Consider the following 16,641-nt stretch of genomic DNA (forward strand, 5'->3'; position numbering starts at 1 on the left):
AACAGGAATGAGAAACTCGGCAGGTTGTGCAGTGTCTATCGGAAGCAAAGGGTAACCAACGTTTCGGGCTTGAGCCCCTTATCAAGGAACAAAAATAAAGGACTTGTCCAAAGATGTAATATTAAAACAAAGTGTTCTTGTATGAAGGGTTCTGGATCTGAAACATTCACTCTCTCTCTTTCCACAGTTGCTGCCGATCCTGGTGAGGTTTTCCAGCATTTTGCTTCAGATATCCAGCCCCTGCAATTTTTTGATATTTTAAGAGTTTGTTTCTCAAATCTACTGAAGAGAAATTTGCTTGGAGGCAGTGCAGAGGAGATGCACCAGGTTGATTCCAGGGGGTTAGTCTCTGGGGAGGGATTGAATCACCTGGGACTAAACTCACTGGAATTCAGAAGAATAAGATGGGATTTTATAGAAACACATAAAATAATGAAAGGAATTGATAAGATAGAGGGATGTAAAGTTGTTTCCACTGATAAGACTAAAACTAGTGGACATACCCTCAAGATTCCAGAGAATAGATTTAGGGTGGAGATGAGGCAAGGGCTGCTTCTCTGGGATTACTGAATCTGTAGAATTCTCTGACCAAAGAAGCAGTAGAGGCTACCTCATTAAATACATTTTTGTACAGTAGAGGGATTTAGGGTTTATGGGGAAACGGGTAGGTCCAACAGCCCAATCAGCAATGATCTAATTGAATGGCAGAGCAGGCTCAATGGCCAGATGATTTACTCCTGCTCCTATTTCTTATGCTCTCAACAGTTGTTCTGAGGTGATTTCATTCTCCTTCCTCTTTCACCCCTTTACAATGTTTCTGCTCTCCTGGGGAAGCTGCATATTAAGAAGTGGATAAAACTGGATTTTATTCATCTTAATAGCTCAGAACAAAGTAGCTTATTTCAAAGCTTTGTGCTCCAAACCACACAGTTACTCACACTTGCGTAGGCGAGATACGTTTTTAAAAATAGTTTATTTACTCACTATTACTGATTACAATTTAATTTAAATTGGATTTAAATTCACCTTCTGCTTTAGTGGGATTCCAAATGATGTTTCTGGATACAAGGCTAGTTAAGTATCCATGGAAACTTATCTTCCACTTCATTTGTTTTAAACATTTTATGCAACAGGTAAAAGAATATTCTAACCGGTTGAGAACAACAGATCGGAGTCAAGTTCCTTCAATTGCTTTAGCAATCCTGTAGCAATTTTTTCCATCGCCATTAAATGTTTTTCAGAGTCTTCACTGTTAATTTCATATCTGCAGGTAAATTACATAGCTCTGGATTACAATTTGAACTCGACAGACATGTGAATTGTTCAAAGCTAACATTTCATATTTACATTTAAACAATGCTTTGGGAGGATTTAAAGTAATTCACTCCAGTAAGGAGAGGACTGCAACAGGAGAGAAGAGTACACATTATCGAGAAGGGAATGGAACTTTTCAAAACTGGGGAAATATGCAGAAAGTAAACATGGTTAAGATGCTTTCAGATGAGAAATTTATAAACAAATCACAGAAATTGTAATAACACCAGACACAATTTGTAAGCAGATCAGAGGGAGGATATAATTAATGTGGAAAGAAAAATATTTTGCGGTATTCCACGTAGTTACATTTATTGGACAAGGAGATCTTGGACAATTTTTTAAATTTATACGCATCATTAGAGAAGCATTTTTTTCCCCTAATATCATGGTCCATTGCATTATTTAACATTTTGGTTTGCACAGCCCAAGTTCGGAGGCACATAATGTCAGTCTTCTTACTATTCTTGCTGAGATTGCAATCATGAATATTCCCATTGGTTACTTCCAGAATGTTCTTTTTAATGAAGCGTATTTTTTTTGAAACCTACCGTACAACACCTAATCCAGGCCAACTCAAATCTTCAATGTACAAAAGGCCAGTTGTCCTGTATACCTCCTGCTTAAATTCTTCTCGAAGTTGTAAGGTGCTAATTAAAACCGGAATTTTTGCTTTCAAATGTTCAGCCAATTGGTCCACATGTTCTGGCTTAGTATTCAAAACTAGTGAAAAAAATGTGAAATTCCCTTTAGGTTAACTGGCAGTAGTTTATAGCAGACTATTAGATAAATATCAATTGAATGATTTTAAAATTGTGAAAATCATGCAACAATTTAGTTTGTTTCTCATTGTTCCAGTGCTTTAAATATGGTGGCCTCATCACAGTCCACAGATCCTCAAAAATTCATAAACAAAAGAATCTCTTCCCACTGCCTAGTATTTCTATGGACGCCAATGAGTGCAGAAAGGACCCATTGGAATCAGCATCACAAGTGATATTGGTGAAATGATTCACGTGACACAAATATACGTTCAGTAATTTGTGGAGTTCAAACGGCAAGTGGAAAAAAATGCAGAAATTAATGGGTAAAAAAATACAAAAGCTTAAAATCTGCGCGCCTTGCCGTTAGTTCTCCATTCAAGCATGCAGTCTCAAGCAACTAGAGATCTCGCTCATCTGGCATCTACTAATCCTGGTATGTGCCGGATACCTGGGTTTTACTGTAGTTCAGTACTGTGTATATGGCCATGGCTTGTACTGAGCCTTCTTTAGCTGAGTGGAAGTCATACAGCATAGACCCAAACTAGCCCATGCTGACCAAGTTGGCACTCTGGGTTAATCTCATTTGTCTTACATTTGGTCCATAATCCCTCTAAATCCCTTCTGTCCATTAATCTGTTCAAATGTCCCACGACTATATTTTCTTCTGGCAACTCATTCCCAACATGGAAAATGCCTCTCAGAACGCTCCTAAATCTTTCCCCTCTCACCTTAGTTCAAGAATCATCTACCCTGGGGGAAAAAAGTGAGTGTTCTCTTCGTCCATGCCCCTTGTGATTTTGTAAACCTCAGCTTCCTTCACCCTTGGGATTAAAGATCCAAAATGAAGTAGCGGTAGATTGATTAGATCACAATAATGACCTCATAGTTATTTGAAATTGAATTCAGACTAATTTGTTAATTGAAAATTCCCTTCTCTAATTCAACACGGAATCTTCTTTGGTCCAAATATCAGTGTAAAAATTATCATGAACACATCACAACCCGAAGCCGATAAAGGGTTTCAGGTCCCAATGTCGACTATTCTTTTTCTGCCAATGAGTTCCACCAGCAGATTGTGTTTGGCCCCAAACCTTGGGTTAACTCAAGAGGACTTAAAAGTGTACAAGAAATATTACCACATAATGCCAAACACAACTTTAGATATTTCTGCAGCTTCTTTACTCGCCTGCTGCTGTCATCAGTGGACTAAAACGTATACAAACTCCTTCATCTTCCAGTTCTACAACATCTATACCACTGGCCGGAACCAACTGGCCGAGCTGTTCGCCTAACTGTTGACAGAAATAAGAAATATATTTGGTGAATAAATATGAAGCACAATACACTTACTATGAACTTGTTTTTTAATTTCTTCAATGTTTTCACTGATCTAGATGAAGCTTAACAGAACACATTTTTATATTAAATTCTTACCCATCGATTCATTGCATCCCCAATCTCACTTTCACAGCGGTCTTTCATGGATTCCTGAGCTGCAGCATTTTGATTATGAGCTCCATTTAGAGATGAAGCTGTTATTAAAAAAAAATTGCAATGAAATTTAGCAGACGTCTGGTTTTGTCAACTTTATTTCACACTGTGCCTGCCAGGAAGGGACGAGCAGGACTGTAAAAATGTACAAAATTACAAGGGGCGTAGATAGTACACCATTCCCCTTTGCAGAGATGCCATAAACTAGGGCAGCAGAGGTTTAGGGTAAAAGAGAACAGATTTGGGTGTAATCCACTGAGGAACTTTTTCCATCCAGAGGGATTTGATTGCACGAACCGTGTGGGTGGAGTAGATGAATATTCTCACATTATTTAAGAGGCATCTGAATTTGCACTTCAATTGCCATGGCTTGGAAAGCTGTGGACCAATTTTCAATTCCACTGGCAAATGAAGCAGCCCATGCCTGCATGCAGCAACTCCTCGACAAGATTCAGATATTTGCTGACAAGTGGCAAGTTATAGTGATGCAACAAAGTGCCCAGCAATGACATCTCCAGAAGCACTTCAACCATCCAACCAACTAGTCTTGGCAGTATCCCAGCAACAACTTCCTGGGGAGAGGATTGGATGGGTGGAACAAGATTGACCAGAAACAGAACTTGATCAGACAGAAAAGTGCACAGCTAAAAACAAGCTGAAGTTGTACACCTACTCTAAAAGAAAAGCCACAAAATAGACAAATTGATCCAATGTAGTAATACCCAAATCCCGTGGTATGACATTTTTTCCTGATGATACAACACCTCATGCAAAATACAACACTATTCCTCTCTATAGAAAATCATTAATGCTCTACTTTTGAGCATGGCTTGAAACCTGATACAGTTTAAATGATCAGGGCCAAAATGATATTCCATCTCAAACTACTAAACAGTCTATTTTTCAATCTATAACCTTTTGGCCCACGAGGCCATGCTGCCCAATTATACTGAACTAACCTACAACTGCCGGTACGTTTAGTACAGTGGGAGGAAACCAGAGCACCCGAAGGAAACACGTGCAGACACAGGGAGAAAATACAAAACCTTACAGACAGCGCCAGATTTTAACCCCAGTCGTTGGCACTGCAACAGCATTGCACTAACCACTACACTAATCCTGCTGCCAAACTCTACTTTTGCAGACATTCAATGAATTGAACAATAACTTAAATATATAAACAGTATTTGACTTCTTACCAGAGTTGAGTTGATCTTGAATGAATTTGAAGACTACTACTGGAGAATTTAATTCATCTTCAACCTTGTAATTATAATGAAAACAAAAGTTAAGCCTCCAAAATTGCTAAGAAGAAATGATACTTTGGATATTTGGTTTATGGACATGACCATTTGACTCAAATAAGTCCAAATCATTTTTTTAAAATAATAAAATGTAACCACTCACATTAAAGGAGAATTTACATTTAAAAAAGTATTCACCAGGTCTGATCCTCTACCAAACATGAACTCTTAACTCTGATCTCAAAGCAAAGACTCCAAAAACCCATTTCTTACAATAAATGGTTTTTTTTAGATTCTACTTGAAAGCTTATTTCAAACACAAAGAAGCCAAATACAGACCCAAAGTAATAATAAAAAGCCTTTGACATTTTCCATTTCTGGGCGTTCTATTTTTTCCTTCTGAAAAGTTAAGACTAAAAACAATAAAAAGACCAATACACTGGTGTCCACATAACTTGATACCAAAAGACTTGTTCATATGATTTTATGCTTTCTTAATACAGACGTAACATGCACAATCCAGGGTATCCCAAACACTCTCCATACACCACAGTTTAAACTTATAGCATCGACTAGATAACTGAATGGCAGCTAATTAAGCATGGAAGTCATTTCATATGACACATTTTTCTTACAATTAGACAAAACTTAAGATTTTAATAAAAAACTATGATGTGCAATCTTAATTTCTGTAAAAGCCTGTCTCTGTATAAATACAAATGCTTGGAGAGGTAGATTTTAGAGTCGATAAGCAGTGGAGACTGTTGCCAGCTCTCCATGATATATTATGGGAAATAAAGTCTGTGAAACGATACTTGAGGTTTCCAGAGGTCATTTTGCTGAGCAAATAGTCACAAGAAACTCACTTGCATGATGTGTAGGTCCAATGCTACTAACCTAAGACAGAACTCTTGAAAGACTCACATTAAAAGCAAGTTTCAGCCAGTCAGGGAATGAACATGGGTGTCAGTTCTAGACCAGTTAAGCAATGAAAAACAGATTAATCAAAATTATTTTTTTCATGAAATTAGGAAAGAAATAAAATAGAACAAAATACTAGATTCCTTGACACTTTAGAAATTAGATCTTTGATCCTGCGCTTGTGCTAAATTAGATCTCAAAGGGGAAAACTGAAGGAGTCGGCAAGTCAGCTTCAATGCTTCTGGTTTTTAAAGAGTTAGCCTAAATGTGCTGCTCCTGCTAGCTATCAGGCAACGTTTGCTGGATGCTGCTGTGTGGACCTTGGGCGAAGACAATCTCAAACTATGATGCTTCCGACAAGTGATTATCCTGCTGGCACTCACCGTCATGGCTCACACATGAAAGGCCAATTGGACGAAGTACCAGAGGGTGAGCGGCATCCAGCAAGGAGCTAGCGTCTTCAGAAGGAGGGGATGAAAGGAATTTGGCAAGAAAAGAAAAATAATATAGCAAGAATTAGGATTTGATTCAAGGAAGGAAAGAGGAAACTCAGTGAGGCAGTGAGAAATGGGTTTTTGATTTTAAAAAATGTTTTAGAAACAAAATATTAATTGTATCGTAATAAAGTACAGTAATAATTTCACTGTCATGCCATTGCCTTCACTTCCAAATACCACCTTTGTTGTTTCCCCACTTATTCAGTCAGAAAAGTACCAAACCGTAGTTTCCTAAATAGCCTGGTTTCAAACGCCACAGCTAAATCACCAATAGGAACACTCATTTCCAATTCGATAAAAAGGTCACCCTATTCAGCCTTTGTGTGGCTGAAACTTCTGATCGTGTCTGGATTTGATTCTTCCATTCCCTTCTCTACTCCAGAAACAATCTTTGGCTTGGCTTCGCGGACGAAGATTTATGGAGGGGGTAAAAAGTCCACGTCAGCTGCAGGCTCGTTTGTGGCTGACAAGTCCGATGCGGGACAGGCAGACACGGTTGCAGCGGTTGCAGGGGAAAATTGGTGGGTTGGGGTTGGGTGTTGGGTTTTTCCTCCTTTGTCTTTTGTCAGTGAGGTGGGCTCTGCGGTCTTCTTCAAAGGAGGTTGCTGCCCGCCAAACTGTGAGGCGCCAAGATGCACGGTTTGAGGCGAGATCAGCCCACTGGCGGTGGTCAATGTGGCAGGCACCAAGAGATTTCTTTAGGCAGTCCTTGTACCTTTTCTTTGGTACACCTCTGTCACGGTGGCCAGTGGAGAGCTCGCCATATAACACGATCTTGGGAAGGCGATGGTCCTCCATTCTCCATTCTCCAGAAACAATATGCTTCAGCCAAAGACACCTTATTTCTTTCCTGCATTAAGATGCTAATTTTCTCTCAATATGTTATTTTTAAAACTTCATCCTTAATGTACTTTCCTCCATTCTTGTTTCTCCACTCATTCACCCACCTGCATCAGGCCCTAATCCCAAAACTTTCCTTCATACCTTCGCCTTGCCCCTTGCTTGGAACTTACACACTGAATCCTTTGTTAAACATTAAAGCACCATACAGGCCCTTTGCACCCCCCCCCCCCCCCCATGTTGTGCCGAACCATATAAAAGTGTTAGCCTATAACCCTCTGTTTTCTTTTACAGCCACATTTTCTGATCTTGAGTTTCCCAGATTTTAGTTTAAGGATAATGCTTCAGGTATCAGACCAATTTCATTTGTGACCTAGCTTTTGGGTTTTGTTGAGCATGGAATAAATGCAAATGATAAGCAGTTTTCAAATTTGAGTTAGCTAGGACTAATTTTCAAAATCAGTAATATGTTGTTTTTCCAGAGTTGTTTTTTTTTAATTTAAACTTTCTGAATAAACAGATAATGATGCATAATATTCTGGGTTTGATTTTTGAGGATATAGGAGAAACACCTGATGCTTCCACTGTACAAATACCAAATTAAAAGTGGTATGGAAGGCAAATATGATTATCTATTGATATTTTTGGCTCTTCTTTGTACATACCCTGCCTTAAAATTACCTCAGTGTTTATAATTCCATATTATAATGATTGTGAAAATCCATTCTATCCAGGGAATAACTGCATTTATCTATGAAATTATCAATAAATCTATTACCTACTGGAATAATTACTACTTTTACAAGATCTCAGTGCTGTATTATTCCATTTAACACTAAATGTACTAAAGATTTTGCAGTGGATTGTTTGAAGAATATAAAATGAGATATTCTGGGACTGGGTCAATTATAAAATAACATTTACTTAATCTTTTTCATTTAAAAATAATTTTGATTTAAATGCAAACACTCGACAGACAACATTGGGAAAAGTAAAATAGTGATGACCAATAAACTTTGAATCCAAGTACTATTCTCATTCAGAATTCCCCAACTTCTTTAGCCCAAGTGAAGGTATCATTAACTGAGTTTGAATCCGAATTGTTCACAAGTGAACAAATCTGATCAATAGAGTGACAAACGCTTAACGCTTTGCCAAAAGATAAAACACATCAACTTTGATTACAGTTTTAATTCTTTTGAAAAAGAGGTTTGAAAGTCATTCAAAAGAATTTTGAAAAATGAAAAAAATGTGATCAATTGAAAAGTGCAAATAACATGCAATCCCAGATATATTAAAAAAAAGTTTCACATCTTGTCAAAATTTAAGTTCATGGAAGTCCCATGAAGGCAAAGGGTTAAGAGACTTTAAATGTTTTAGACCTAATATCTCTCACTTTAGTCTTGTTTACATTGTTTTATGAAGTATTTAATAACATACATTACTGATGTTCCCAGACGTCAAAGGCCTTTCATTGCCTGGTATCCAAACAATGGATATTCTATTATATGGATAGAGAGTAACCTGCACAATATCCGACTGACAAAGAGAGCATTCAAAATATTATGAGTATTCAGGACAGCCAGTGGGAATAATTTGCACATGATCCATTTACAATCCAAAAGATATTTTAATGGAAATTAAAATTATATATTCCGTATGTCCTTGTCATGGCAAACAACCTTTAGAGCCGTGCAAGGTTACTTTTGTTGTAACTGGTGGTTAGAAGGCTATTCAGAAATGATCAGTAACAGCTATTTGATGAGGTGGGATGAAGCACCTTAATCAGTCATTATTGAATCTCTGAAATGTATATGCTTATAAAATAATCTTAATACGCCTCTTTCCAAAATCTAAGATTCACATTAAAGTAAAATTAAGCTCACATCCATTTATTTTTGGATTGAGATATTTAAATTTATTTCACATAAAGTATTTCAACCGGTCAGTTTAAATTTAGGAGGAGGACTTTTCAATACTCCTATTCAATAAAATATCTGCAAGAACTGCTGGAGACAGATTCTCCTCTACAAAACTTCAATTTTTTTCTCCAATCAGCAATCATCTTGGAAGACAAACTGTGGCAAATTGCGTCCTGCAATACTCAAAATTCTCACCAATAAGGAACATTAAACAGCCCCCCTGACATTTACTGATGATTATAAGTAAAATAGCTGTATTTATTGATACAGCGACTAATGACATTCTGAAGGGTACAAGTTCCATAAGTCAGTAAAGTTAGAAAATTGGAATTTGAATGGATCATGTAACTTCAACACCCCTATAGCAATTAATGTTTCAAGAAGAAATGGATGCAAGTTAGTATAAACAGTTCAGCTGGTGATATTTTAATTCAACCTACTATTGCCAAAAATATATCCTCCAAGATATTCCCTACAGATTTTCCAGTAAATGTCAGTTCCTTCAGTTTGGTAATCATCTCCTGAAATGATTCAGCGAGACCAGTTTCATTATAAAAAATGGGAAATAATAAAGTAGAAAATTATTCACAAGCCATTTTTTACGATTTCACCCGAACCTTTACATCTGTTAACGCTGTCCTGCAGCAGACATTTAAAAAAGTACAGACAATGAGCACTCTGCTACTTCCTGTTTCTGCCCCAATTCCACACCCAAGCAACAAAAAAAAAACACTTCATTCTACCGCAACACTTGAATGCTCGTGAAGCCAGATTGATCTTAGTAAACATTCAAAATCAATTAAAGGAAGCCAAATTCAAATAAGTAAAACACTGAAAATAAAGAAACCAAACAATTACACTATTTTCCATTTCATTTCCTCCCAGACTTCACAATCTTGCTCCAATTACATTAAACACTTTAAACTGAAGTTAACAGCCTGCATCCTCATTTACCTATATGACTATACCTTTAGTCTGAAGCTTCAGTCTCATATTCTTTTTGTCACCAAGGCTGCCTTGATTATTATTCCCCGCAATATCATCGATCTCCGATCCTGATTTGTCACAGCAGCCACGTTTGCCATTCCTGTCACAGGTAGGCTATTCTAACATGCACGTGGTCAACAAATAACTTACACCTTGCCTAATAAATTAACCACACAAACAATTCTGCTTATTTACATTTCTTGACCTCATTTATCCCAAATTTTAAAAACATTTTTGATAAATGAGGAATTCAGAAAATCTGATTTTGAATAATCGGAGTTGTACTGTATGAATGTATACATAGAACTCAATAAAAATATTAGAAAGAGAGAGAAAGCAAAAGGTAGTCAACTAAAAGTGCTTATTTTCCAGTGGAAAAAATTCCTCAAAGCCTTGCTCTTAACCTCATTTTAACTCCTATAAACTGTACATTTTCCTCATCTATGGACATTCACTTCCAACATTTGCACCCAAATTTTGACAGGTTGATCATTAATGAAACCACAGAAATAAAGTTGATAGCTGGCAAAAGTCCAAATTTCCCACTTAAGCTCCTCTTTCCTTTTTACCCTTTAGCCCTATAAACAGTAGCAGTCAGAGCCAACCACATCCCCATCATCAGGAAAATCTTCATGGAACACTGCTGTTAGAGAGCAACAATCATCCACACCACCCAGGACATGCTCTGTTCTCCCTGCTGCCATCAAAAGAGGTATAGGTGCCACCAGGTTCAGGAAGAGTTGCTCTCCCTCCGCCACCAGACTCCTAAACACCAACAAACTCAATCAGAGACTCATTGAAGGACTCTTAGTTTGCATATTATTTGTTAGTGAATATTTATTTTCTGCCCTCTTACTTTCATTTTTTTTTTTAAGTAGAATTCTGCCTGGCCTGCAGGAAAAAGAATCTCAGGGTTACATGTGATGTCATAAATGTACTCTGACAATAAATCTGAACTTTGAACAATAATTTCCACTGTCCAATCTTTTAGTTTGCCATTTATAAACTTTGATTCAGTGTCAATTATTGTCATATTTAGTCTAATATTTTATTATAATCAACATAGTGTGTAATTTTAAAGAGGTCCCTCTTGAAAAAAAAGTACAAAGCTGATAACAAGTTATTTCATCTTATGTTTAGAAAATAATTAAAATTCATGATGCAACACTTATTCAAACATACGTAAGGAATGTACATCTTCTTTTAGGTGAACTATTGCTTACACCCAACTCACAAATGTGATGAACAATTCCCTTTCTAAAAAGTGGACTGAATCTGTCAACAAGATGCATTTTAAGTTTAAACAAGACACGAAATAAACTACAGAAAAATAAAGTTTAGACTATTACCATAATCTTAAAAATTGGGTTGTTCTGAAACTTTGGTGCTGTGGTGACCATTTCCAAGTAGTCGTCACTTGATTCTTATATGTTAACTTGTAACCTTGCTAAGTGGTAGGGGGTTTTGACGATAATTTTTTTGTGTAGTTTTTTTAAAAAAATCATGAAAAGGTTTTTTGTAATATTTCCTTTTTTATTTTGAATTATATAGCACAATATATAACTGTACTGTTTAAGTATTTATAATGTATAACCACCAATAATAATTCTTTAAACAGAAAAGGGAGAAGTTTAGGCACAGTTGGTGGAGCGGTTAGCACAATGATTTTTACAGCGCCAGTGATCGGGACAGGGGTCTAAGGAGTTTGTACATTCTCCCTGCGTCTATGTGGGTTTTTCCTGGGGGCTCCAGTTTCCTCCCACCCTTCAGAACGTATCGGGAGTGTAGGTCAATCAAGTGTAATTGGGCGGCATAGGTTTGTGGGCTGAGACTGCCTGTTACATCTAAATTTAAAACTTCAAACCACATCACAAAATCTCAAAGTAGAAAAGACTCTAAGCAGTACATGCATGCACTTTGTTCATAAAGCATTGAGAAAAATAATAATGGTGCTTACGTCACTAAGTTTCCTTGCCTATCTTGCAGAAATAGAGTATATATACACACAGGAATTTGCTCAACATATTCTTCATAATATTTACAGTAAAAGTGTAATAAAATTAATGATTTCACTGATATAAAACTAGTTTGCATGTTTTATTATTCAGCATGTTTTTTATATTAGTCATTTATTATTGAAAGTTACAATCATTAATATTTTGAACTGTAATCAAATCAAACGAGGTGTAAGAAAATACTGAAAAATAAAGTTGATACTGACAGAAAATTATACATTTAAAGTGAATCTTTTTTCCTACCCATATTCATTTAGCAAAATTACAAAAATTGAGTTGACATAATCCCCAAAAGCAAATGATAACAATGGAAATAAAACTTCAAATATTATTCATATTCTTCAGGACACTCATCCAAAAGTTTGTGTTCTACTAATGCTGCATTAATACTAGATCTTCAATACTCTTATTCTAGTTTAAGATTGGATATTTGTTGATGATTGTAAAGTAATAAATCTATCAGATATAACGCTCACTGATAAAAGCGACAGAAATTATTGAGTACAATACATACCGAGGTTCTGATTGAACTTAATTTTAATTTTTCCAGCAGTCTTTGGCTCTAAAGAAAAATAATACAACTGTTACTGCTTTTATTTCTTATCAAAGTCACAGACTATTTTCATTCCTTCATGTAAAGGTGAAAATCCTTCCATGCTTCATTCAAACAGCTATCTTCATCTTGGGTGTCGACAAGCTTCTTAAACGTGAACCAATCCAATAGATAAGAAACTTGAAAATATGACAGCGAAAAAAAATTTCTAAAACTCACTAATTCTATTTAGGGAGTGGTAGTGTTAGCACCAAAAAGAAATTAACTAGAATTTGGCCTTGACTGAAATACAAAGGATGTTCCTCAATGGCAAAAGTCCACAGCAAAATCACTATCACATTTTGCCCATTGGTGTTTATCTACAAGAACAAAGGGTCCAAACAATGTACTCAGAGGAAAATGAAAATCCTGATACAAGTCCTAAAAGTTCCTTTTGCTTGTTTTAAGTCTGTAGCTTGTGCTACTTTATCTGAGACGGTACTCCACGATGACCTTTTCCAAATTCCCTGCTATCTTGCGCACATTATTTTTTCTTGAAGCTGGAAAGATCAAATTTGTAATATTTCACAACTACTTCCAAGACTATGAATCAGTTCAGCAATCCATCTATCTGGCCTCCAAGGGTTATAAACTTTGCTGACCTGTGCTTTCAGTTACCCAAAACTGAAAGTGATTCTTAAGGATTTACCCAGTCCTGTGCAATTTCCTTCAAATAAGGGTATTATTTTGGCTATTTACAATTTGCTTTGATTTCCTATTTTATTACAGGTGTACACATTGAATCCAATCTTCTTTACCTCTCAACTTCTCCTAATTTCACCATTATCATCAAACTAGATAATTCTGTGCCGAGCCTTTTGGTTGTTGAGGATTAATGATTCATATTTATGTCAGATAAATGTTGATGGTATCTATCAGACCATGCCAGAGTTTTATTTCTGATAGCAGCTCTACCAAATTTTGTTAGTTCTTTTAATTGTTTCCCCAAAAATGGTATTCTCCTCAGATTCTATTCTCCAGCTCCCAATGCAGGGAGCTTTAAACTCCAAGGCAGTATTTTAAGTTAGAAGAGTGCGGCTCACAAAACTGATCTTTGAGCCTCCATTATCACTCTCCATCCTGAAGATGACGGAGAATGAACCATTCAATTACTTGCAATAATTTCCAAAGTGTACTTGTATTTTTTTTAAAAGTGCAACATTTTCAATAATTTGTATTTCATCATTAATGAATTGCAATCAAAATGGTGATATATTCCTTACTAATCCACAAATAGAAGGGAGCCAGAATTCCAGGCAGACAAGATCTGGTGTGAAAGGAATCAGGTTACTGTAAAGTGGAATGTGATTCTCTTATTTACCCTGACGACACCCAACTGCGTAACCCAAACCACGTTGCTGAATCCCCGTTAACTGAAAAAGGATGCTTAAATCGGCTCCACTCTGTCTGTGGACAGAGCAACATTACTCCACCAGCTAGTATTGGAGCAGCGTCAACTTTATTTGATGGCAAAAAGTGAGTGAATAATCAAATCTTCTCAGTTATGAAAAACTGTTTTTGAATACTGGAGGATTTGAGGGCAAGGGGCCTGGTACTAATAGGTGCATCCAAAACAGAAGATCAAACATGATTGCTCTGAATGTCTGGTCGGAATATTATTTTCCTCCAACAGACACCATCAACATTTACCTGACGTAAATATGAAGCATAAATCCTCAACAACCAAGAGACTCTGCACAGAATTATCTAGCTTGATGAGAACTATTAATCCTTACTTAACCAGACCACCACTTATTAGACATCAACCTTCACTGACAAAAAAAATGTATAGGAATTAAGCCAAAAGTTAAGTTAATACTTACCAGCTGAGAAGCATACTTGATCCTGTCAACTATCCCATCATGTCCCAAATATTGCAGAGAGAGCCACAGAGGCAAAGCTTGGAGTTTCTCAACTGGCTGACTTGTGGTGAGGCCCGCAGCTAGAGACTAAAACAACAAGTATAGGACATATTTGAGAGTTCAAAAACTTATGAATCATCTTCCAAGTGGAGTATATGAGTATGTTTTTGAAACATCTTTATGTACCAGTGATTTGGATATTTCTTTCTAGATTTAAGTAAAAAAAATTGATGCAAAAGTCTATAAAGTTTTAAAAATTATTTCAGATTATGAACTTGGATTTCATGTTTGCATATACAAATTCTATACTTCTAGGTATCTTTGAACTTAAAGCAATCACTCACCAGTGAAGGATCCTCATGTCTATACAGAGTCACTGCAGGCACAGCTGGGAGACCCAACCAGGGTCCTAAAGTCAAGGTCATGCTGTCGCATTTCGTTGCAGCCTATTTAAATAAGCGAGTTAAAATCTGCATTGAACACAGTTTTACACAATATTCAATATTTTTAAATAATAAATCCTAATGTCTGCCATGTAAAAGGTAAAAAAATCATACTTTTAGGATTCATTTCAGAATTGACACTAATGTTTCTCCTCAAAGGTTTCTAACACCAATGCAGCGCTTGCTTCCCATATTACATTGTTTTGGAAGTAATTCTACTGAACAGCTTAGACTAATTGAAATTCCAAGCATCTTTCGAGATCATATGAATTGTTAAAATGCATCAATTTAGATGTTACACAAACTGAAAATGGTACTAACCAGTACAGATGAAGAAACATAACCAAGTGTCAATGTGGCCAAATTAACACTGCAATACAAAATAAAAATGATTTTAGCTTTGTACTCGAGTTAGCGATCATCTTAGGGAAGATTATTGTACAGACTTGTGAATAGGTAAATGACATTTAATAAGCCCAATTTTATTTTTTTATGTCAGATAATCAGCAATGAAAACAAGACTGCATGTGGACTTCTAAAAGGAGTTTTATAAAACACAGGTTGAGTGCCCCCAATCCGAAATGCTCCAAAATCAAAAACTTTGAGCACCAACATGACGGCACAAGTGGAAAATTTCACACCTGACCTTACTTGCCCACGAGGGGCTCTGACGCTCTGATGGCACCAGTTTACTAGCCATCATCACCACCAGACCTACGTGCATTACTTATTCTCCGCTTTGTGGTACAAAGATATTGTTGAAAGTGACCGATGGTTTCAAAATGGATTTGAATCAAGGTAAGTACAAAACATTTTCATGTGAGATCTGAAATTCAACTCCACCTAAAATGCCATGTTTTGAGTGTAACATGGCCAGCAACATTATTGCGTTGATCAACATATAGCATCGGAGGTGAAGTCTGAAACCCTGCTGTTATCCAGCTGATGGTACTGTGCTGCTTAGTTACCCTCAACACATTATTCCAAAATCTCAAAATAAAAAATCCAAAATTTGAAACACTTCTGGTCCCATGTTTTTCAGATAAGGGGTACTCAATCTGTACCACAATCTTTTTGCCAGCAAAACAGAAACATTTTGAATACAAGGGAGATTAGCTGCATGGATAAGGAAAATGGTTTTCACAGACAAGGGAACAGTTTTCACTCCAGTCTAGCATATGATGGTGTTCCTTGGGTTGGTGCTGAGACACCACTTGGGCATGTTGAGAACAATTTTAAAACTTTCAAATAACAATACTTTGACCTGTGGGGATAGTAAAAGAATCCTAAAAAAACTTAGGTTATGAGGAAAGCTTGTTAAATATGAGATTTCATTCTTTAGACAGGAAAAGTTTTAAAAAAAAGAGATACAGGTACACGATCCTTTATCCGGAACCCTTGGGGGACAGTGTGTTCTGAATTTTGGATTTTTCCAGATTTCGAAAAGCCCACCCGAATTGTGCTGCCTATCCACCCCCACTCCCTTCCAGTCACCCAGCAGTCTCCTCCAATGGCAGTCGCCCGGCCGCCTCCCCCGACTGGCGGTCCCTCGGCCGCCTCCCCCGACCGGCGGTCCACTCTTGCCGGATTTTGGAGCTTTCTGGATTTTAGGTGTCCGGATAAAGTATCATGTACCTGTATTAGCAAAACTAAGTGGGGCTTTAACAGGACAGAAGGAAAGAAACTTCCCATTGATAGAAGGATCAGGAACTAACACACACAGATTTAAGGTTGGCATCAACAAAATGA

General features: G+C 36.8%; 1 protein-coding gene across 3 annotated transcripts in view; it reads right to left on the minus strand.

Moving 5' to 3' along the window:
* Window positions 1–16,641, minus strand: part of pdxdc1 (pyridoxal-dependent decarboxylase domain containing 1) — a 57,256-nt gene that overhangs the window by 6,356 nt on the left and 34,259 nt on the right. For all 3 annotated transcript variants that reach the window (XM_069905807.1, XM_069905806.1, XM_069905808.1), the window contains exons 10-18: window positions 15,214–15,262; window positions 14,794–14,895; window positions 14,411–14,536; window positions 12,510–12,557; window positions 4,769–4,832; window positions 3,513–3,610; window positions 3,265–3,370; window positions 1,866–2,037; window positions 1,152–1,264 (exon numbers count right to left, since the gene is read on the minus strand). In XM_069905807.1, coding sequence (XP_069761908.1) covers window positions 1,152–1,264; window positions 1,866–2,037; window positions 3,265–3,370; window positions 3,513–3,610; window positions 4,769–4,832; window positions 12,510–12,557; window positions 14,411–14,536; window positions 14,794–14,895; window positions 15,214–15,262 — 878 coding nt within the window. The remainder of the gene's footprint in view (window positions 1–1,151; window positions 1,265–1,865; window positions 2,038–3,264; window positions 3,371–3,512; window positions 3,611–4,768; window positions 4,833–12,509; window positions 12,558–14,410; window positions 14,537–14,793; window positions 14,896–15,213; window positions 15,263–16,641) is intronic.

Source organism: Narcine bancroftii, chromosome 12 (assembly GCF_036971445.1).
Source record: "Narcine bancroftii isolate sNarBan1 chromosome 12, sNarBan1.hap1, whole genome shotgun sequence".
Classification (NCBI taxonomy): domain Eukaryota; kingdom Metazoa; phylum Chordata; class Chondrichthyes; order Torpediniformes; family Narcinidae; genus Narcine; species Narcine bancroftii.